At 28.6% G+C, this 22,549-nt stretch overlaps 3 protein-coding genes across 5 annotated transcripts in view; 2 read left to right on the forward strand and 1 right to left on the reverse strand.

Moving 5' to 3' along the window:
* The first annotated feature begins 1,041 nt into the window (after positions 1 to 1,041).
* LOC124500478 (uncharacterized) lies at positions 1,042 to 2,166 on the forward strand. The gene is made up of 2 exons (XM_047064556.2): positions 1,042 to 1,427; positions 1,503 to 2,166. The coding sequence occupies exons 1-2, from the start codon at positions 1,138 to 1,140 to the stop codon at positions 2,083 to 2,085; spliced, it is 873 nt and encodes a 290-aa protein (XP_046920512.2). The 5' UTR covers positions 1,042 to 1,137; the 3' UTR covers positions 2,086 to 2,166.
* Positions 2,167 to 2,459: 293 nt separating this feature from the next.
* On the reverse strand, positions 2,460 to 4,365 carry LOC124498790 (uncharacterized). The gene is made up of 2 exons (XM_075728819.1): positions 3,101 to 4,365; positions 2,460 to 3,024 (listed from the first exon to the last, which is right to left on the reverse strand). The coding sequence occupies exons 1-2, from the start codon at positions 4,244 to 4,246 to the stop codon at positions 2,572 to 2,574; spliced, it is 1,599 nt and encodes a 532-aa protein (XP_075584934.1). The 5' UTR covers positions 4,247 to 4,365; the 3' UTR covers positions 2,460 to 2,571.
* A 2,379-nt stretch (positions 4,366 to 6,744) lies between these two features.
* LOC124499985 (uncharacterized) overlaps positions 6,745 to 22,549 on the forward strand; it is a 40,566-nt gene continuing 24,761 nt past the window's right edge. The window contains exons 1-2 of one of the 3 annotated variants that reach the window (XM_075728822.1): positions 10,264 to 10,802; positions 10,980 to 15,121. In XM_075728822.1, coding sequence (XP_075584937.1) covers positions 13,888 to 15,121 — 1,234 coding nt within the window. In that variant the 5' untranslated portion in view covers positions 10,264 to 10,802; positions 10,980 to 13,887. Of the gene's footprint in view, positions 8,179 to 10,259; positions 15,122 to 22,549 lie in introns of those variants that run through there. The other 2 variants (XM_075728820.1, XM_075728821.1) reach the window with 2 other exon arrangements.

Here is a 22,549-nt window from a genome sequence, read left to right on the forward strand (position 1 = left end):
ATTCCATTCATTCATTCATTCTTGATTCTTGTCCAATTGACGTCACACACATACCAAAAAAAAAAAAATTGTGAAAAGAAAAAAGTACGTTTTTTTCACATACATACACACTCACTAACATGCATAGACAATGATGATGTAACCCAGAATCATTATCATCATCATCATCATCGAAAACGTAATAATAGTAAAAATAAAATAACCATCGTCATCATTGTTTTCCGCTATGATGATGATGATGATGATGATGACGAATCGAAAACAAAAAACAATAGATTCTTTATTTAGTACAGAATTTTATTTGGTCTGGTAATTTTGCCTATGAATTTCGATTTTTTTTTTAATATATAGAATTTATTCGTATGTCAGTCAGTGATATCATCAAAAAAAAGTACAGAATTCTCTCATTTCTGATGTTGAATAATTTTCAGTCATGTCATTATCATATGAACGCCCTCGATATATGCAAGAATTTTGAGAAAAAAAAATTTGCATGAGAAAAAAATTAAAATTATCCAGAAAAAAATGTGGATAAAGAATTATGAGGAAAAAAAATAAATCACTAGCCTAGATTTTTTTTTTGATTGTTGCGACCACAGAATGATGATTCTGTTGAAATAATTCATGATCGAGAGAAAAAAAATGGATCATAATTTAACCATCATCATCAGTGAGATAGATAAATAATACGCACACACACAATGGTATTTGTAAAATAAATGGTGCTATTCTGTGTGTGTGTGTTTGTTTATTAGTCAGTTAGTTGGTCAGATTGATTATTCCATTACTGTGATTATAATTACTGAATAATTGATAAAATTGACTCTATGTCAGTTTTTTTTTATATTTTTGTTGTTGTTGTTCCAAAAAATTATTTTGCTGCTGCTGCTGCTGCTAGTGATGGTTGTGTTGCTATTGGTGATTCATTTTGTTGACCGCAAAAAAATGAGATTTTTTTTTTTAGTCATAAAAAAACATGACCTGATTCATTTGTTTGCACTCAAAATATTACTTGGCAATATGAATGTTTAGTGATGATGAACAACTTGTCCACCAATCACCATAATAATTGGTTTTGAATTTTTATTTTTCATCATCATCAATTGATCCAAAAAGTAAACAATAAATAAAAGTGATATGATTGCGATAAATTTGTTTCGAAAATTTTCAACCATCATTCGTCATCATCATCATCATTGTTATTTGAATATTGTATTGATCATTATTTTTACAAATTGTTTGTCCAATCTGATATTGTTTGTATGTTCACATAATCCTAATGATAATGGTAAAATTGATTGTCTAGTCAACATGACCATTGGTTATTCGGATCCTAAAAATGTCTATCAATGTCGTCATCCAATGAATTGTTGTTTTGAATATACAAAACCATCTTGTTGTGGCCGTAAACCATCCATACAGATCATGTAAGTGTTATTTTATTGATTTTTTTCCCATTATCATAATCGTAATAATCGTCATAACCGTTATCATATATTTAGTAAAGAACAATTAACATTATGGGGTGGATTATTTGCAATACTATTCTGTTTAGCATCAATTGTTTATTGTCGAAAAAAAGATGTCAATTTACCGGCATGTACTGTATTTAAAAATTTTCTAGTTCGTTTATGTTGTGGTAACAATAATAGCGGCAATAATGATGATGATGATGATGTAGGAAATCAATCAACAAAAACGATAATGCGAAAACAACGGAATTCAACTTTAAACTATGAAGACGATGATGATGATGATAATAATAATTACGGACAAGAGATGAAATCAAATAATAATAATGATAATTATGGCCAATCAAAGCAGAAAAAGCATCATCATTTCAATAAAAATGATTCTGTTGTCATTAAAACACAACCATCAATGATGAATAATAATAATAATCATCATGAACCGCATCAATCGCAACAAACAAACAATGTTATTAAAAATCAACAGCAAACACCTTCATCATTATTATGGTATCATCATCGTAATCATACAAAAATCAATCCATTACCTCAACATTATCAGACGTTCACACAACCATCATCATCATCATCAATGATACAAATGAGCCAAGTATGATGACCTATTATTATTGCAATCAAAATATATAGAACAAACAAACGATTAATGATATGGATTTCAACGTGTTAATCAAATTGACTTGAAAGAACAAAAATTAAAAAAAAATTCAATCAAATGTAAAATTTAGATTATCGTTTGTTGTTTGTTGGAAACAAAAATGAACAAAAATTAAATCGACCATAATCGATTGTCGATTGTTCGTTGTCTGCAATCCAACCCAATTTGTCTATTTGAACGTCATCATCATCATCATCAATTTGATCATCATCATCATGCTGTTTATATTTGATCCTTTGGAATATTTTTTTTTTGATTTTGATTTTGCTTGTAAATCCGAATTAATCATTCGAATTTTTTTTTTATCTATTTTGTTTGATTTTTGTTTTTTATTTTGATGATAATATATATGGATCAAATAAATAATCATTGATTGATTTTTGATTTTTGTTTTTTTTTCGTTGTCGTTAATTAAATTTGAATGAATTACAATTGAATTGACATTTTTGGATTTGTCGATGATAGTGTACCGAATTGTGGTTGTTGTTGTTGTTGTTGTTGCTGATGTTGTAATTGTTGCGATAAAAATGACGATTTTGATGGTTGAGGTGATCTGTTTGTTGTTGTCATCATCGATTTACTATTATTATTATTATTATTATTTGTAGCCATAGCGGCAGACGACAATGATGATGATGATTCGATTCCGGATAATTTATTTTTAGTAGTAACCATATTATCATCATCATCATTATTTTGATTATTATTTCTAACATTTACAATATCATTGTTTTCGTCTTTAAGTTTTTGTGGATAAAACCAAAAATACAATATAAATAACGTCAATATTATCATAATGATTGTAATGAATACATTCATGATCATTATTGCTAAATTTGTTTTCATTTTCTTTCCCCATCCATATTCGGCAATTTTTTCCTATTTTTATTAAAAAACCAGTAATTAATTTATTGAATGATAACAAAAAAATCAGGTCATTTTTTTTTTGACTTACCCAAATAGACATATGATCATCATGACCCATGTGGTTGTTGTTGTAATGTGGACACCATTCTTCATTCATTGAATCAATTATATCAAATGATGTAATGGTAAAATTTTGATCCAATAATTGTAGAATTTTTTCAAATTTTGGCCGTTTATTCGTTAAATCAATTCGATATAAAATATGACCCATTGATAAGAAATAGACATATTTTCCATCATCAACAACTTTTATTTTATTCGTAATGAATCTTGCATCTTCCAATACTCGATTCATTTGTCCATTACTTGATGATAATTTATAAAGACTATTACGATCATTCCAATAAAGGCAATCACCATCAATATCCATTGGACGTGAATCCAATTTTTGTGTTAATTGTATGAAACCAAATTTATGAACCAATTCCACATGTTCACCATCATCGATATTACATTTGATGATTTGATTTTCATCACCCCATAATAATTTCTGATTAATATTATCGACAAATAAAAATTGCACCGATTCATGTTTATAATCATCATGATTGTGATTATTATTATTATTATTCATATGTGGCACTATTTTGCCACCGAAACGTATCAGTGGACAGAGATAAATATAGCCAATATCGCCTTGTTCATTGAGAAAAAATAATCGTTTCGATTTGAAATCCAAAGACAAATCCGTCAAATCTGGTGCATATTTATTATCATAAATGATTTTAAATTCATCATAAATACCCAATGGATTATAGAATTTGGATTTAATCGCCGTTATATAGATACGTCGTTCATCGCATACAAATATAAATGGACCATACTGTACGAATGCAATGAATGGTTTTATCGATGAATGTTGTAATAAAAGACTTATTCGTCGTTGTTGATCATCGATAATAATTTTAATTAAATTATCATCAACACTTGGAAATGGTGGTAATTTTTTTATTCGTTTATCATCATCATTGTTTTGAAATAATTCTATATTCATTTTAAACATTGGATTATAAATCCGATGATGATGATGATCATCATCATCATCATTATCGATGTCAATATTTTGGCCATTATGATATGAATAGCTAAAATAATTATTAACAGAATTTGAAATATCAATAATAATGGCCAACAATAAGAATGTGATGATTGTAGATTTTATTGTTTTGGCCATAACACTATTTGTATTTGTTGTAGTAGTAGTAGTTATAGAATCATAACCAAAGTTTGATGATGAAACCGAAAACTAAAAAACAAACTACAACCACAACAACCGCGGTGATTGATGGTTTTGTATTTGAAAAAAAAAAATTTTTATTTCATTTTTTTTTCACATTTTTCTCATCATTCATCAATCCATCGGTTTGGGTTTACCATGAATTGATCACGCAAACCTGAATGTTTTGTGTGTGTGTGTGTGTGTGTGTGTGTGTGTGTGTGTGTGTGTGTGGCTGTGTTTAATGTTCAAAATGTTGATGACTAATTTTTTTTCAATTTTTTCCATTCACATTCATCAAATTAAATATCCGTTAATCACAGAAATAAAAAAAAACAGTTTTTTTTTCTCCACATCCAAAATGACAGATCGACAGATAGTTTGGTTGTTTTGACAAAACATGAAAACAAAACAACAAAAATCAAAATCAATAGATATTGTCGTTTGTTTGTGTTTGTGCGCGCAACTAATTATAATTCAAAAAAAAAAATGATGATGATGATAATCATTATCAAAACACACATACCACTACATCAAAGGTAGCCAGGTTTTTCCCACAGGTGTTTTTTGTTTCATCCCCCGCATTGAAAAGTAAAAGTAATTAACACTATGTGTGTGTGTGTGTGTGTGTGTGTGTGTATGATGACGATTAATAAATTAATATTTTTTGCCGATGCTCTAAATTTAATCATTATCAACCTTTGTAATCGATAATCGATGATGATGATGATGATGATGATGATTTGAACAAATTTCACATAGAGAGAAAAAAAATCTAGGTTAATGATGATGTAATTGCAATAATGGATGAAGCAATCATTGCGCAATTGGACAACAAATGTTTATTCCGATCATAAACAAAAAAAAAATTCTAAATAAAGAAAAACGAAAATAGATAAAAAATATGACTTGCGTTATATTTTTTTTTCCATTTCACCATCATCATTGATTCATTTTTTCTTTCTTCATCACCTTTTTCATCCATTACGTAGAATGTTTTTCTGAATTTACGTCCAATGATTAGGTTTGGCTTTCAATGATCAAACAAACAAACATCAACATCCAGAGTGAGAAAAAAAAATGAAAAACAAAAACAACATAGAATCTATGCGAACGAATAAAAACAACGGTTCAAGGCGTTTATGAGAGCGGAAAAAAAATATTCTCGGATATCTAAAAAAAGCACAGAAAAAAATCATTCATTATTAAATCATTTTTTTTCTCTGTTTGCTTTTTTATTTGTTTTATTTGGTGATCTCCATATATTTTTTTTTGCTGGTGGTTTGTGATTGCTACAATGTTTGATTGACTGACGTACTCGCTTTGTTTATTTTTCTTATTGTTTCTATCGTATCCATTATTCAATCTTTTGGTCTCTAGGTGTTCAATTACGTCTCTTATTTGTTGTAGTTGTCGTAAACGAGAGATTTAAATTTAAAGAAAAAGAAAAAAAAAGACGTACGTACACAAGCAATCAGTCTAGAAAAAAAATGAATGAATGAATGAATGGCGGGAAATAAAATAAAATGAGGAAATGGTTCTTTTGATTATGGAATTTTTATTTTTTTTTCTGTTTTCTAATAAAATTCATATATCAATACCAGATCCAATACTAATCTGCGGGAGTGATTAAAAAAAAAATAGACCATAAGCAACACTCAATGTGATTCAATGGTAGCAACAAAATAAATGAACAAACAGAAAACAGATAAACAAAAACCAAAACAACCAAGTAACCGACCAGGATACAAATTGTTTCTGTGTGTGTGTGCGTATGGTTTCAATTTGGGATCGTAGGCAATTAGAATCGTTTTTTTTTTGTTTTCGTTGATGATGATGATGATGATTAGATTGAATGTGGATTTTGGATCAAAATCTAATTGGAAAATACCACGTTTGTGTGTGTGCGTGCGTGTGTGTGTGTGTGTGGGTAGATCAAACAAATTCAAAATGAAATGAAATGAAATTCTCTCTCTTTCTCTCATTATTTTTCATTCAGTTTCATTTTCTTATTCTTTTGATTCATCCATTCTGGTTCATGTTACACGAATGATCATAATGATGATGATGATGATGATGAGAGGAAAATTTTCACTATCATTGTAAATGACAATTATTCGGTGTCATAGTGTTTGTATGTGTGTGTGTGTGGCCAGTTTTCCTTTCCAATTCATTTAGAGTGTATTTGTTTGTTTGTTTATTCAACGTTCAAATTCAAAACAAGTAATCATCTTTTCTTCTTCTTCTTCTTCTTTTTTTTTTTTTTTTTTGGTTAGAAAAAACAAATATTTTTCTGTTTCCTTTTGTTATTGTTTTCCAATTAGAAAATCACGAAAATCAAAATGTTGAATGTGACTTTCAAACAAAACAAAATTCATCATTCAAAGTAATGGTCAATCATCATTTGTGATAGTTCCGTTGAAAGCTAAACATCAATCAAAATAAAAATTTCTTTTGTGTTTTTGTGTGTGTGTGTGTGTGTCTTACAAGCTATTGTTTTTTTCCAGCATCATTGATGGGTGCAAGTGTTTGTCGAAATCTTCATATACCTGTGTCGAACACAGTACAACGTCGTCATGATTTGAAAGGTTCACGTTTTGAAGATGAATATCGTCGTAATCATAAACGTCTAAATATTGGCATTGGTAATAAAAATAAAAAAAATAAAAATAAAAATGGTATTAAACAACGTGTACAAGTACAACCAATTGGTGAACGTTTAGCCGAAGTGAATTCATCATATTTAAATCATAATAAATCACAAATATCATTGGATCAAACAAATGGTTTCATTGAAGAATTGAATTGTGAATATTGTGAAAAGAATACATTAATTGGTGATAATAAATCAGATGTTCTAAATAAAAATAATCACCAAAATCATCGTAATAATCAACAACATCAACATCATCGTACACCATTGCCGGATCAACGTTTTGAAGCAATAACTGTAGTACCAAACAATAAAATGGATAAACCATTGGTAATGGATAAAATTATGAATACACCAACATCGATGTTATCAGGTGATGATAATCGTAATGATGATGAAAGTAATCCAGAAAAATCCGAAGAAAATTCATTATCGGATCCATCATCATCATCATCATCATCACCACCACCAGCAAATGAAGATTCATTTCCAGTAATATCTGAACATGATGATGATGAACGTTTACCCGGTTCGATTAGTCCAATTCTTTATCAATCAATATCGACTATTCCAATGTGTATTGAAGAAGAAGAAGACGAAGATGATGACAATGATGAAGTTAACGATGATGAAAATGATGATAATATCAATGATTTACCGGGGAAAAATATCGATGAAAACAATCGTAAAGAAATGTTAAACAATCAATTTATGGCTATAAGTAATCATAAATTTCCACGTAAAAAATGCCGCAGTCTACCACGATTGGATAGTAAATTTAATCTTCTCATACAAAATTGGAGTGATCTTGATTTATTACCAAATGAATCGGAAGATAATATTGAAAACAATCATGATGAAAATAAATATTGTGAATTTTGTGATTATATTAATGGTACGGATAAAACACCTACATGGACTGATCTTGATAAAGATGTATCAATGTTGATGAACATGGCCGATCGTCTTGGTATGATGATAATGGAAAAAGAGAAAGATAAAGAAGGCAGAGTACAAAAAATCACCAATAAATCTGTCATCTATAAAAAAGAAGATATTGTTGAAGAGAAAAAAATTTCACTTTCATATCTGGAAAAATTGAACAATTCAATGGATCTGAAACAAAAAGTACATTTTTTACGCCGTAAACGACAAGTTGGTATATCGGTAATGAAAACATCTGGTGGAAAATGTTTGATGGATTTTAATGATGGTCAAAATACCTATCAAATACAAAGTAGGTGTCTGTCAATTTTTTTTTCTTTAAAATTCGAATAATAATAATATTCACATCGAATAGTGCGACATCTAGTGGCCCGCGTTGAAAATACTTGAAGTTTTTAAATTTTCATTTTCAAAATTTTTTTTAAATTAGTAGTAGCATAATCGGTAATCAAAAATCATGATGATTTTCAATCACATTCATTCGTGCAATGCTAACACATCAATCGACAATTATGTATTCATTGCACATACACGTACACACACACACACACACACACAGAATCTTAACGAATGATGATGATCACCTACAGTGAATAATTTTTATTATTATTATTATCATCTCAGCAACAATAAGGACAGATAATAATAATAATAATGAAAACTGGTGTAATATAAAACCAAAACCAGAACAGAACAGAAAAAAAACATGAAATCGTTTTATTATTAATTAATTAATTTTCAGTCACTCTCTCCTATAGGACTGTGAATTAAAACCGTGTTTTCATTTTTCTTTTTGTCTTCATTCTTCGCCTCCTTGAAGATGAATTCTAAAGAATTTTTTTCAAATAATCGACCAGATTATATATGTTCATGATGATGATAATGATGATTATAGAATCAGAAAAAAAGGAAAAAGTTTCTGTAAAATTTTGTCACAAATTTTTTTCCCCCCATATTCTAACCAACCATCAAAAATAGAAAACTTTCTTTATTGCTTTTTTTGTTGTTGTTGTTGTTGTCGTCATTGTAATTTCATTTGGAATTATTATCATTTTCATCATTTTGCTATTTCAATTTCAACCAGATTTCATGAATACAAGAATACAAGAAATCTGGAATCATTATATTTTGTACGACGAAATTCAAATTTTCATACCCTTCTTCTATTCACCACCATCATCATCATCATTATTCAGGGATTTTTTTTCTCTTTTTTTTTGGATGCAATTTATTCTGTTCTGTTGTATTGTTATGTGGTGGTGGTGGTGATGGTGGTTACACGTATAGAAAACTATGATGATGGCGCCAAATGGTGCCCAATAAGTTTTTTGTGTGTTTGTGCGTATTTTTTTTCTGTTGAAAATTCAATTATGTAGAAAAAAAAATTGTTTTTTCCTAAAGGTAGAAGCATGTGGATAAATTAAATTCTTGAATGAATCGTCAATATGAAATGAAATAAAATGAATGATTAGCGCATATAGAAATGATAATAATCTTAAATGAATTGCTATTGAATGATAATCAAAAATGATGCGCTGATTATCATATTCTACAGATTCTTTTCTTTTCTTTTTTTTTCTCTTCGCAATAATTATTGTTACACTATTTTTTTTTTGTTTGCCATTCTTTTCAATTACATCATCGTCGAAACAACAACAACAACAAAACAAAACAAACTGCATAACAAATACAGAATAAATACGAACAAAACAACGAAACAACAACAACAACAACAACGAAAAAAATTCACCAGCATCCATTCAACATTCATTTCTTACTATATAACAATAATAATAATATATTGATATTGATTGGTAAAACTTTTTGGGTTGAATTTTGATGATGGCTGATTATATAAATGATGATGAATTCTATCTATATAGAATACCTAACAGAATTTTTTTTTTTTTTTACTTTCTCTGGTGGAACCACTTGTAGTTGAATCCTGTTAGTATTGGTTTTTTTATGTGTGTGTGTGTGTGTGTGTTTTTGTCGAATTCAATTTTTTTTTTTACAGTAGAGAATTTATTTGCGCCGTCGTATATATTTATTATAATATATAACCGTATCTTGTTCATTGTTTGTACATATATAACAAACGTATGCGGTATTATACGAATGGAATGGCAAGGAAAGTAGGAAAAAAAATCATTTTTTTTTTTGGTCTATGACAACGACAAACGGCAATAATAATGATGATGATGATGATGATGATGATGATAAGCACGACGTGTGCTCAAAAGAGGTTTATTTTCATTTTTTCTTCTTCTGGATCAAATTCTGGATAAAAGCAATACAGAGTTTGCGTTGAAAATTACAATGATGATGATGATGATGATATATACACATATTTACCATGAAGAAAGACAGAAGGCTTTTTTTTCCTACATCATTTTGTCGACCGAATGGTACCAATGGCAATTCGCAGTCGCATCGATTGTTGGTTTGCTTCTTTTATAATAATAATATTTTATTTTTCGTTTTCATTTCGTTGATTCTCGATTATTATACAATATTCACCATTCATTCATTCATTCATTCATTGTTCAGTTAGTTGTTGGCTGATTTGGTGGTTTTCAACAGCACCAGCAGCAGCAGCAGCAGTGTGTCTATGTTGTTGTTTCGGGGGTCAGTCACACACATTGCACCATATATACATACAACCGGTGTTTGTGTGTGTGTTATTTGGCGCGGGCTTTTACAAAAAAAAAACAAAACAAGAAAATTCGTTTTTTATATTCTTTACTTGTCGACAATCAAATTTTTTTTTCATTCGATTATCAGTTGTATAATTTTTTTTACGATTGATTCTTCTTCTTCTTCTTATTCTTCTTCATCATCTTCGTCATCAGCCTTCAACTACATATAAATATATACTAGCAGCAAACCAACAATGTTCATATGAAATTTGATGATGTAAGGTTTGGCGATTTGAAAATTCTATTTTTCCATTTAAATTGGTTATAATTTTTTTTTATTTTTCATTCGATTTGTTTCTTATTCTGTATGTGGTGTGTATGTGTGTCTTGGTTTTCAATTTTTTTTTGTGCTTTTTTTTCATTCGAATATGATCACAAACGAACGAATCGAAAGAATTTCATTTTCTTCATTTCAGTGAATTTTTTTTTATTTTGCTTCAATTGAGTATTGTACGAAAATCAAATTAAATTGAAAACTTATTGAGCTTCATCATCATCATCATCAGACAGACAGTCAGTCAGTCAGAAATGTTGCAAAATAATCGATCAATTCGTGTATGAAAGTCAAAAAACAAAACAAAAATTCAAAAAAAATTTCAATTCTCAACATGATCATGGTCAATTTTCTATAAAAAATTTTTTTTCCTTTTTTTAATTTCATCATTTTGTTTATTAACGGACTATTGAATTTCGTCATCTTTCCGTCCGTGATTTTTATTTATTCTAGAATTTTTTTTTTCTGTTCATTTCACAATGTGATCCTCGATATCTTTGATATTCTGGTTGTTGCTGTTGCTGTTGTTGTTGTTTTTACCATCGATAAAAATACCATCTGTACCAAATGGAAAGAAGTGTTTGTTTTTCCTATCCCCCTTCACACACACACACACACACACAATAGTTTTCCATCATCATCATCACATCACTGACATCATCGTTTATATAATTGATTAAAAGCAACAACAAACAACAACAAAAAAAAGGAGTGAAAGAAACCAAACAAATGAAGAGAGAAAAAAAAATTAACCAAGAATTTCCAAATAACTCATTCATTCATCTTGTTTTGCACTTGTATATATATTTATTTATATTTATTCTTCAATGTGAAAGTAAACCAGTGGAAAAACATTCTCTTTTTTTTCATTTCATCTCATTACAATTTGGCATATGGTATATTGGTTGATGAACGATGCACACAAGAGTGTAAAAAAAAAACATTACTGAATCGAAATGAAACTTAACCAACACACACACACAACAACAATAAAAGAATTCGTTACCATAATCATCATCATCGTAGTCGCTTTTTTTCAGAATTGATTTGAATGTTAATTCCGTAATAATAATAATAATAACTAACCAACTCTGATCGATACAAATGAGAGAATCCAGCTGACTTTTTTTTTGATTCTTTTTTTTTGTTTCGTTTTCGTTTTCGTTTTCGTTTTGGGTGTTTTTCGTTGTTGTTGTTGTTGTTATCTTTACTTGACATTAAGTTTTTTTTTCTTCACTTTCTTTCTTTACTTTTTTTTTGTTTTGTTTTTGTTTAATTCTGATGAACTTTTTACGTTTCCGTATTTATTATGTTCTGCATTTATTTTTCTTCTTTTTCTACTACTTCAGCTATTAGTTTGGTTGGTTGAATTTATTCTGTGTGCATACACACACACACACACATTAAGACCCAAGTTTAATTTTTTTCTCTGTGTGTGTGTAATAGTGAATGGTGCTACTTATTTTCTATTATATGTCTGGTGTGCGTACCAAGTGTTTGGACATAGAAATTCCAACTACCAAAATTTATTATTTTTTTTTTGAATAAACCGAAAAACAACTTGAAATATTATGACCATTCTGTGTTGTTGTTGTTGTTGTTGTTGTTGTTGTTGCTGTTGATCATGATGATGATGACATAATACATCATCAGTGCAAAGAAGTGAGAAATAGACGAAAAAAAAAAATTCCACTTTTTGGCTCATTTTATATTGGTGTCTGTGTGTGTGTGTGAATGATAATAGCATACCATCCCGTCGTTTTTCTGTCATCATCATCATCATCATCATTGTCGTGCCATATCCGCGTGAAAAAAAAAACAAAACAAAACAGCAAGAATCAAACAAATTTATATCCGCTATATTTATATACAACATTGTCATTGTCACCATCAACATTACCATTAACATTATCGTTTATCTTATTGATGATGTCTTTCTAACAATGACAATTATGTAATGGTGGGAAAAAAAAAGAAATAAAATTCTAGACATTTGAATTTTCAATGATAAAATAAAACAAAACGAAACGAAACGAAAAATTGACAATCGAAAGAATCCTTTTTCACGCACACACACACACATGTGCTCGTTATCGTTATCTATCGAAGAATGGTCCAAGAATATATGTGAATGGAATTCATGATTAAAATGAAAATGAAATGAAATAAATAAATGATCAGCAAAAAAAAAACAATAAAAATGACCATACTACATATATAAATAAATAAATGGATGGATGGATGAATGAATGAAAAAACTTTAAATTCAAATGGACACATGTTCAAAATGATGATGATGGTGATGAAGTAATTCCAATAAGATGGACAATAATAAAGTTATGAATTCCTATTGGTCATCATTGCTATAAATAAATAAATAATGTCTGGACATTACTTGGAACAAGAACAAGTTATCATTATTGAATGGCAGAAAAAAAATTGACTTTATATATATGAATAATGATGATGATGATGATGATTAAAACATGACAGGCAACTGATGATGATGAATTGATGAAAACGATAGTAATAACCAGAACGGGAATAGAAAAAAAAGAATTTTGATGCGGCAGCCCCTCAAGCATTTACGCACTTCTGTTCATGTGTGTGTGTGTGTGTGTGTCTCATTCGATATTTGTCAGAATCTTTCTGTTATTTATTCATTCATTTGAGTTTCGACAAATGGTGACGAGGGTAATAAAAAAATTCATTGTTTTCTATGACAGAATATGCTAGAATTAAAAAAAAAACAACCAAACCATCGCGAATAATAATCAACCACAAAACTATCAAATGATTAGTTTGATTGATGATTCTGTATTCAATTTGTGTGTGTATGTTTGTGTGATTATTAAACTGATAAAATGTTCTCAAGTTCTATTTTTTCTCGTTTTCGAGCATTTTTTCATTAATTATATTGGCAATAATTATTATTGATTATTGGCTATATCAAATGATCACCGATACATCTTTTTGAAATGAAAAATAAAAGAATTGTGTAATGAAAAAAAAATGAACAAATGATGAAATGAATTTGTCTTCATCAACGATATTATTATTGTTCTATTCACATATATGGTATTTATTATCATCAATGATACGATCGATATTTTATTATTATTATTATTGGTCATCATCATTGTTGAATAATCATCATCATCATTATTATTACCATGAAAATGAAGAATACAACAACAACAACAACAAGATAAATGAATTACGTAACATAATTTATGAAACGTATCGATTCTATAATTGTTTACAATTTTCATTCGAATCATTAATATTGTTATTAATAACGAAAATATCAATGACTGACGATATAAAAAAATTATTTCGTTTACGTGGACGATCATCATCGTCTTCATTTGCATCTACATCCACATCCACATCTGTATCATCACCATCATCATCATCATCATCATCTGCAACAACAACAACAACATCAACAATAAAAATAGGGGCCAATAATCAACAATTACAGCCAATTTCAACAACAGCAACAGCAACAACATTATCATTATCATCATCGCCAATATCATCATCATCATCATCAACCATTATAGGTAGATCAAAAACACAACCATCATCACCATCATTAACACCATCACCACAACCAACATCAACATCAACATCGTCATCATCATCGAATCCAATCGATATAATAAACAATACATTACATAAGTGTATTAATTATTATCATCATCATCATCCAAGAAGGCGACGTTTTTCATCAACATCTTCTTGTAGTTCTTCAACTTTAACGACAAACGTGGTGATACCACCACCATCACCACCACCATCATTGATTGCCGCCAAATCATTATTATCCAATCATCATTTACAACAACAGCATACACCATTATTATTAACAAAAAATAATAAATTGCCAATAAATCAAGAACAAAATGTTCGTCCATCATCAGCTGCATCATCATTCACAACAATACGGCAACCACAATCAATGATAATGGATCAAATGAATGATAATATTAATCAGAAGCCACAATTACCACCACGACCATCGTCAGTGGTATCAGCTACACGTATTGGTGATGATAATAGTGGTGGCCATTATCAAGAATTACGACATCAACAATCGGAAGATACATTAACGTCAATATTGAATAATGAAGAAAAGAATACAGCATCAATAGTTAGTGATGAAAGACTTACATCAACACTTACATCATCAGATGGACAAAAAAAGGCAATAATAACGAAAACAACATCATCATCAACAACGTCACATCATGAAAAAAGTAAATTTTTTTGTTTTTTTTCTTCTTTATTTTTATTTGACCATTTGTATGTGAGTGTGTAGTTTCACAATGATTCAAAATGAATGAAAGCAAAAAACGAAAAAAAAACCACTTAAATGAAGATGTTGACTCATGGATTCGCCTATGTGTGATGGTTATTGGTTATTGGTTATAACTGAAAATTGACAACATTTCATATATTATATAAGGATTATTTTCTTTCATTCGACAATCGACAATATTCGAATATTGAAGAGATTTTTATTTTTTCTAGTTGTTTCTCGATATAATATTCCAAATCGATCGATCGATATATTGATATGATCATGAAAGATTGTTGTTGTTGTTGTTGTTCACCAACCAAAACCAGTTGGAAAAAAAAGAAAACGATATACCTGAATATCATAAGTATTCCTATTTCTTGTTGTTGCCCAATATAAACAGGATCATGAAAAAAAAGCCAAAAAAAAGAGAAGAAGAAGAAAAATGTCCATATCCATAACAAGATATTTGAACATATGAAAAATGATGATGGTGATTATGGTGGTTTTGTTGTTATTGTTGTTGTCCATACACATAATAATAATCTAGGTCCTTCAGAATTTCGATATTCTTGTATTTTTTTTTCTTCTTCTTCTTCTTTCGCTGATTAGTTGTTGTGTTTTGTTTTGTTTTATTTCTTGTTTTCATTCTTTCTGTTCTTAAATATTTCTTCCTGTATTTATATGTAGGTTGATCTTAATCCTACATAATAATCAAAATCATGTACATTGGATAGTTATGCGGTTATGCAGTTATGCTTCAATCGACTTAAATCTTAAGATGTGTGTGTGCGTGTGCGTGTGTATGTGTGCGAATATTTAATATGAAATTCTGAAAAAGAATTTTTCCCCTTAATCATCATCATGTACGTCATTTGATGAATGAATGTGACAAATTATCTTTCTAATAACGGACAAAATGGGCAAAAGAAAAAAATTTTCAATTTTTTTCCCCTTCGAAATATGATGAATGATATGATATGTGGAATGTTTATTTATTTATTCGTAAATGATTACGATGATGACAGTGAAAATTGACCGATGAAAAATAGAACTTTGGAATATTATTAACGTCGGAATCAGGAGAAGAAAATTCTACCCCATTCAAAACATCTGGTTCCTGGTTTCATATATATATAAATATATAAAGACGATGAAAAATGTCTGTGTTTTTTTTTTACCTCAACCGTGTGTACTTGTAATTTGTTATTATTATCAAATATTTATCAAATACATAATAAATGTGTTGACTTTATTTAATTAATTAACCAACAGCCAAAAAAAACTATGATGATGATATTTATATATGTCCATACCACTATGAAGTGTCAATATATGACACCCAGACAACCAAAAAAAAAAAACGCAAATAGCAAGAGAATTTGTTTTTTTCTCTCTCACAAACTTCTCAATTCTTCTATTCTGGAATGTTTGTATTTTACATATATACGAAAAATGATGATGATGATGATGAATAACATACACATGCACAAGTGAATTACGTCAACGATGAATTTGACCTTATTATTGCAATGAGATCGAATAAATTCCAATTTCGACAATCATCATCATCATCATCATCATCAATTATAATGTGATCCAGTAATAAACTAAATTCTCTCTCTGCATGTGTGTTTGTCTATTGTTTCAAAAATAGATGAAAATGATTTCCATATTGAAAATTTATACATATTCTTGATGATATAAATAAATTAATTTTTTTTTTTTTTTCAATTGTCAAATCCATCCATTTTCAGTCATTCGGGTTTTTTTTTCTTATCGATTCTGTATGATCGTCAAACGATGATAAACAATCATTTTTCTCTTCCTCTCTCTCTCTCTCTTTAATATATGAATATGCTGATCAAATATTATTTGCAATCATGTGATGGTGTGATAAGTGATGTTGTTGTTGATGATGATGATGAAATTTGAATACCAAATCAATTTCTGTTTGATATTGTTGGCCAAGTGGAAAAAAATGGAATATTTTTCCATCATATGAAAATTTTCATTTTCACTTTCTCTCTTGATGATTTGGTATATATATTTTTTTTTCATTTGAACAACAAAAACGAAAAAAAACAGCCTTACAATGCAATGAATCAAATGAAATGAAATTCAATGAGATCAAATTTCAAATAATAATTTTAAAATTAGAATTATTCTGCAGGTTGTCTTACAAAAAAAAAAGAATTCTTTGTAGATTCAATTTTCTTATTTTGTTGTTGCCATCCAGAATTCATTGTTCATTGAATCTTGTTTGTAGCCATTTTGATGTGGGTGTGTGCGTATTGTATTCGATGCTGTAAATAAAATTCACAGCATGGTACAACAACCAAACGGATAAAACAAGAAAAGAAAAGAGTGATTTTTTGATCTATAATTTTTTTTTCTTTCGTTGATTTAGATCCCGTTCATTTTACCTTTAATTTCATTTATTTATAGATAGATAGATGGATAGATTGGTTGATTTGTTGGCAGATAGATTTATCGATGTAGAATCATTTTCATTGAAATCTCGAGGGATTTTGTTACCAGTAGCAGCAAACGAAGAAGGGAAAAAAGTTTTAATTTTTTATTATTATTATTATAGTTCTTATGCAATTTATATCATGGCTATCAGCAGCAGTTTATATACGAATGTTGTTGGTTGTGTTTTGGCCATTAAATTTTTTTTTTATTCTGTTCACTTCAACTAATCAAAAATTATGTCCTTTAAAAAAAAAAAAAATAAAAATTCAAGTCTCGCCCACATATATCACAATTTGGACTTTTTTTTTGTTTTCAACAAAGAAAACAAAAAACGATGAAAAGCCAGTATGAATGAAAAAAATAGAAGAATATTCTGCTACATTATTCTGGAAAAATCGTTTTATGTTAATATAGTCAAACAATGAAAATCGGTTTGTAGCTTGTCTGTGTGTGTGTGTGTGTATGTATGCAATGTATCTATTTTTTTTCGATTTGTCCCAAAAATGATATTGTTCATGCAATCAATAATTTTTTTTTCTTGGTTTAGTTTGTTCATTTCTTATTGTTGGTTGTGTGTGTGTGTGGCTTTTTTTTCTAGCTGACCACATCATTTGATTATGATGATGATCATCATCATTCTTATTTATCCGGTAATAATAAAAAAAAAATAAGAAAAAGAAAATGAAAAAAACAACAACAAAAATACCAAATCATCATGAATATTATTGCATATTTGATTTGATGATCACACGAATGTATACATTATACAGAGATTTTTTTTTCATTTATTTGTTTATATTTTTCTGCCATAAACATTATCATCAAATATAACCAGAATGATGATGATATCGACCAAAAAAAAAAAAAAAAAAAAAAAGAAATGAAGATGATGACCATAGAAAGTGAGAGTGAAAAAAAAACAAAACCAAAACAAAAACATTAAACGCTAGACTCATACAGGAGAGAGGAAAAAGAATCATCATCATCATCACTCTTCAGGAAGTATCAATGATTATTATGATGAACACACACACACACACGCATACACATTATCATTATACGATTATATAACGATTATGTAATAGTATATAATGGGGAGAGAGAGAGAGAGAGAGAGAGGGTGACAAATAGATAGCGAAAGAAAAATGAATGAATGAATGGTTTGGTTGTCATTTTGTCTCTCGATGGTTATTATTATTATTATTGTTGTTGTTGTTTTTTTGTTGTTGTTGTTGTTGTTGTTGTTGTTGTTGTTGTTGTTGTTCTGATAATGATGATTATTATTATATGCCATATATATATGTAATAAATAATATGTGGATGAAAAACGTATGGCTTCTTCATTTTTTTTGCTGTCTCTTATCTTCATTCATTTTGGTTGATTCTACACTTTTATGGATTCATTCTCTTGTTTGTTAAATGTTTGTGTGTTCAAGAATTGTCACAAATGATGATGATGATGACGATGATGAGAAGGAGGACTCAAAATTATTATCACCATTTTTTTATGTATTTTTGAATTTATTACGGTATATATGGATGATAATGGTCAATATTGTAATGACGAAAACGACGACGACGACGATTAGATTATGATATTGTTCCAACTGCCAGTAAAAAAAAAACCTTGGTTCATGATACAGGATTTTAATTTTTCTGGTAAATGAAGAATAAAAAAAAAGGCAGACAGACATTTGGTCATGGTGCGATACACACTTACACACACACACACAACGAGGATTTCATTATGATGATTGCCGTTTTTTTTTTCTTTACACTACCGAATTCAGTACAAGTAGTTTGCAAAAATTACAAGTAAAAATTTTTTTTTTTTTGTTATCACACATTTCTTTTACATAGACATGACTGAAAAAAATATACGAGGATTAAAATGTGTATATACATTATTAATGTTCATTTTATTTTTTTTTTTTTTTTTTTTTTTTTTGCTGGGCGATTTGTCAACACCTTTTTTTTGTCATCAATTCATAAAATGAAAATTTGTTGTTGAAAATTTATCACAATTTCCATAATCATAATTATTATTATCAGAGCTGGCAAACAAACAAAAGTTTTGTTTTGTTTTTTTTTTTGTTTGCATCAGCACAATCTTTGTTTGTTCGTTGGTTTGTTGGTTCGTTTTTTTTTGAATTATTGATTATTTAATTAGAATTTTCATTTTCATTATGTTGATGCACATGATTATGCTAAAAATGAATCAAATCAAACGTTTGTTTGTCTGTTTGTTTGTTCGTTCGTTTTTTTCACATTCGACCAATTGACCAAAAATGATTCAAAATAATCACCATTCATTCATTCGATGATGATGTCCTAAATATACATCCATATCAGATTGATTCAATTTCAACTTTCAGTGATGAATCTTTATTAGTCTAGTTTAGTACCAACTTGGTAAACATTTACATTGAAAGTTGACTCTACTGTGTCTCTTGATTTTTTTTGCGGTTTTTTCTCTCTCTCTCTCTCTTTGATTGTCGCATTTTATCTTTTGTTTTCAAATTTTCCGCATTCAGAATCGAACTTTTGTCATGTGTGTATGGTTATTGGGTTCTATGAGAGATTGATTGATTTTTCATTATGAAACAAAATTTTTTCATCAGATAATCCGGTCGATTTTCTTTTTTTTTGTTTGCTGTCCGGAAAATGATTATATATTGAAACAAACGATACAAAACCAAAAAAAAAAAAAAAAAAATTAATTTTGTTCGTACGTTGATCGAAAAAAAAATTGAATGAATGAAAATTGATAGGATAAACATATATATTGTTTATCTATTTAGTACACTTTTTCAAAAGCAAACACACCATGTAGATCGATATGAGTTCATGAAATATGAAACCATTTTTTTTTACCCGTAAAAAATGAAAAATTCAACAACAACAACGACAACAACAACAACAACAACAACGACGACGACAACAACAACAACAACATGAAACATAATTAATTTAAAATGCCATCAGTTTTTGTTTTCATATATTATCAATAAATATAATACATTCATTTAGGATCAGTAATCTCATTGAATGGAAGAAATAAAAATCATTTTGATCCAAACCTGGTTGAAAAAAAAATTCATTCACTTTGTAACGCCAATAACCGATCAATCAATGGTGAAATATGTCTGTGTGTTTATAGTATGTGTGTGTGTGTGTTGTCCATTTTTTTTATAATCGAAATTTGATACAATTGGTCATCATACGTCAGAGTTATTTCGGAATAAATAGACAGCCAACTTTGTTGTTTATGTTACAAGCTATATAACAACATCGTATAAAAAAAGTTCCTGGTTCATTGGATTTCATTTATTGGTTAGTAATTGACGTAACATAGAAAAAAAACGATCGATCGATCGATCAATCGTTCATTTATTCATCATCATCATTTATTTTTTTCATTTTTTTTTTATTCTTCTTCATCATCTTTTTTTTTACATTTCTGAATCGATACAATCGATTATCTTTGTTTTCTTTCTTTTTTTCGGTCTTTTATCATCATCATCATCATCGTCATCATTATTCCTACAAAACCACCAACTATAAATGATGACGATGATGATGAAGTAACGAAAAATAATAAAAAAAAATACGGACATTGATGATTGTAAATGTCATGATGATGATCAAGTTTATCGAACACAAACACATTATAAATACAACACATAAATAAATGTAGAAAAAATAATGACGACATTCCTTTTTGGTTTTTTTTAATGTCCTTGAATGAAACAAAATGCTTTATCCATCCATCTCTTTGCTGCTATTTGTTTTGCCTTAAAAATATATATATATATGCTAATGCGCTGTGACACTTGATTTTTTTTTTCATTTTTTTTTTAATACATCTAAATGTTTTTTTGATTGATTGATTGATTTTGTTGTTTTTTGTTGTTGTTGTTGTCGTTGTAGTATCCATATTTTAAAAGTGTGAAACTGACCGAAAATGTAGTTGACATTAATATATTTACATTTATGTTATTTTTCTATGAATTTTTATTTTCATTTTAGGAAAAAAAATGGATGATTCTGGAATTTTGTTATTTTACACACACACACACACACACACACTCGTGCACATACAAGATTGATGAGCTGAATAATGCAAAGAACAAATAAATATATAACCAAGAATTAAAACCAAAATGGTGAATGTTCTTTATTCTTGTTTTTTTTTGTTACTATTCGTTTGGTTTGATGTCTAGTAAAAACACTCAAACACACAAATACACAAACAATTTGAATGTCAAGAAATTTTTTTTTGTTCTGTTTTATTTCTATGAAAAAAAATTGAACAAACAACATTATAACAATAACGAACAAAACAACAGTACTAAAGGTGAAGATTGATGTCGAACAGAGAATTCATTGCTCATTCGTCTTCACATTGATAGATTTTATTTTATTTTTTTTTCATAATAAATGAAAGAAAAAAAAAATCAGACCATCTTTGAATCATTCAATCACAAATACAAACAGAGAAGATTTTTTTTTTCATTTCTATATGACCACACAAACAAATACAAATAAAAATCCCTGTAGATTTTACTTTTTTTTTTGGAAATTTCCTCCCTCTCTCTCTATAAATATAAATTCTTGTCCATGATTATTTGCCAATAAAAACACAACAACAACCAAGAAGACGACGACAAAAAACAGAATGAATGAGAGAGAGAGAGAGAGAAAGAAAAAAAATCTATAGATTCTAGAATTTAAAAATGCCAAAAAAAAAATTGGCACTGAAAAATAATTCATACACACACACATAGGGTCGACATTTTGTTTACATAAATTTTGTCGATATAAACGAATAAATAATTCTTTCATTCAATGTGTATGTATTAAGCGGCGAATTAAATGTGTCAATTCTTCATCGTCAAATGTGTGTGTGTGT

Source organism: Dermatophagoides farinae, chromosome 2, assembly GCF_024713945.1.
Source record: "Dermatophagoides farinae isolate YC_2012a chromosome 2, ASM2471394v1, whole genome shotgun sequence".
NCBI classification, from domain to species: domain Eukaryota; kingdom Metazoa; phylum Arthropoda; class Arachnida; order Sarcoptiformes; family Pyroglyphidae; genus Dermatophagoides; species Dermatophagoides farinae.

Bases quoted from the DNA above. Each gene is read 5' to 3' on its own strand.
- LOC124498790 (XM_075728819.1), bottom strand. From the start codon at position 4,246: ATGGCCAAAACAATAAAATCTACAATCATCACATTCTTATTGTTGGCC. The intron at 3,025-3,100 runs GTAAGTCAAAAA...TAATAAAAATAG, and splicing joins ATGATCATATGTCTATTTGG to GAAAAAATTGCCGAATATGG.
- LOC124500478 (XM_047064556.2), top strand. From the start codon at position 1,138: ATGATTGCGATAAATTTGTTTCGAAAATTTTCAACCATCATTCGTCAT. The intron at 1,428-1,502 runs GTAAGTGTTATT...TCATATATTTAG, and splicing joins AAACCATCCATACAGATCAT to TAAAGAACAATTAACATTAT.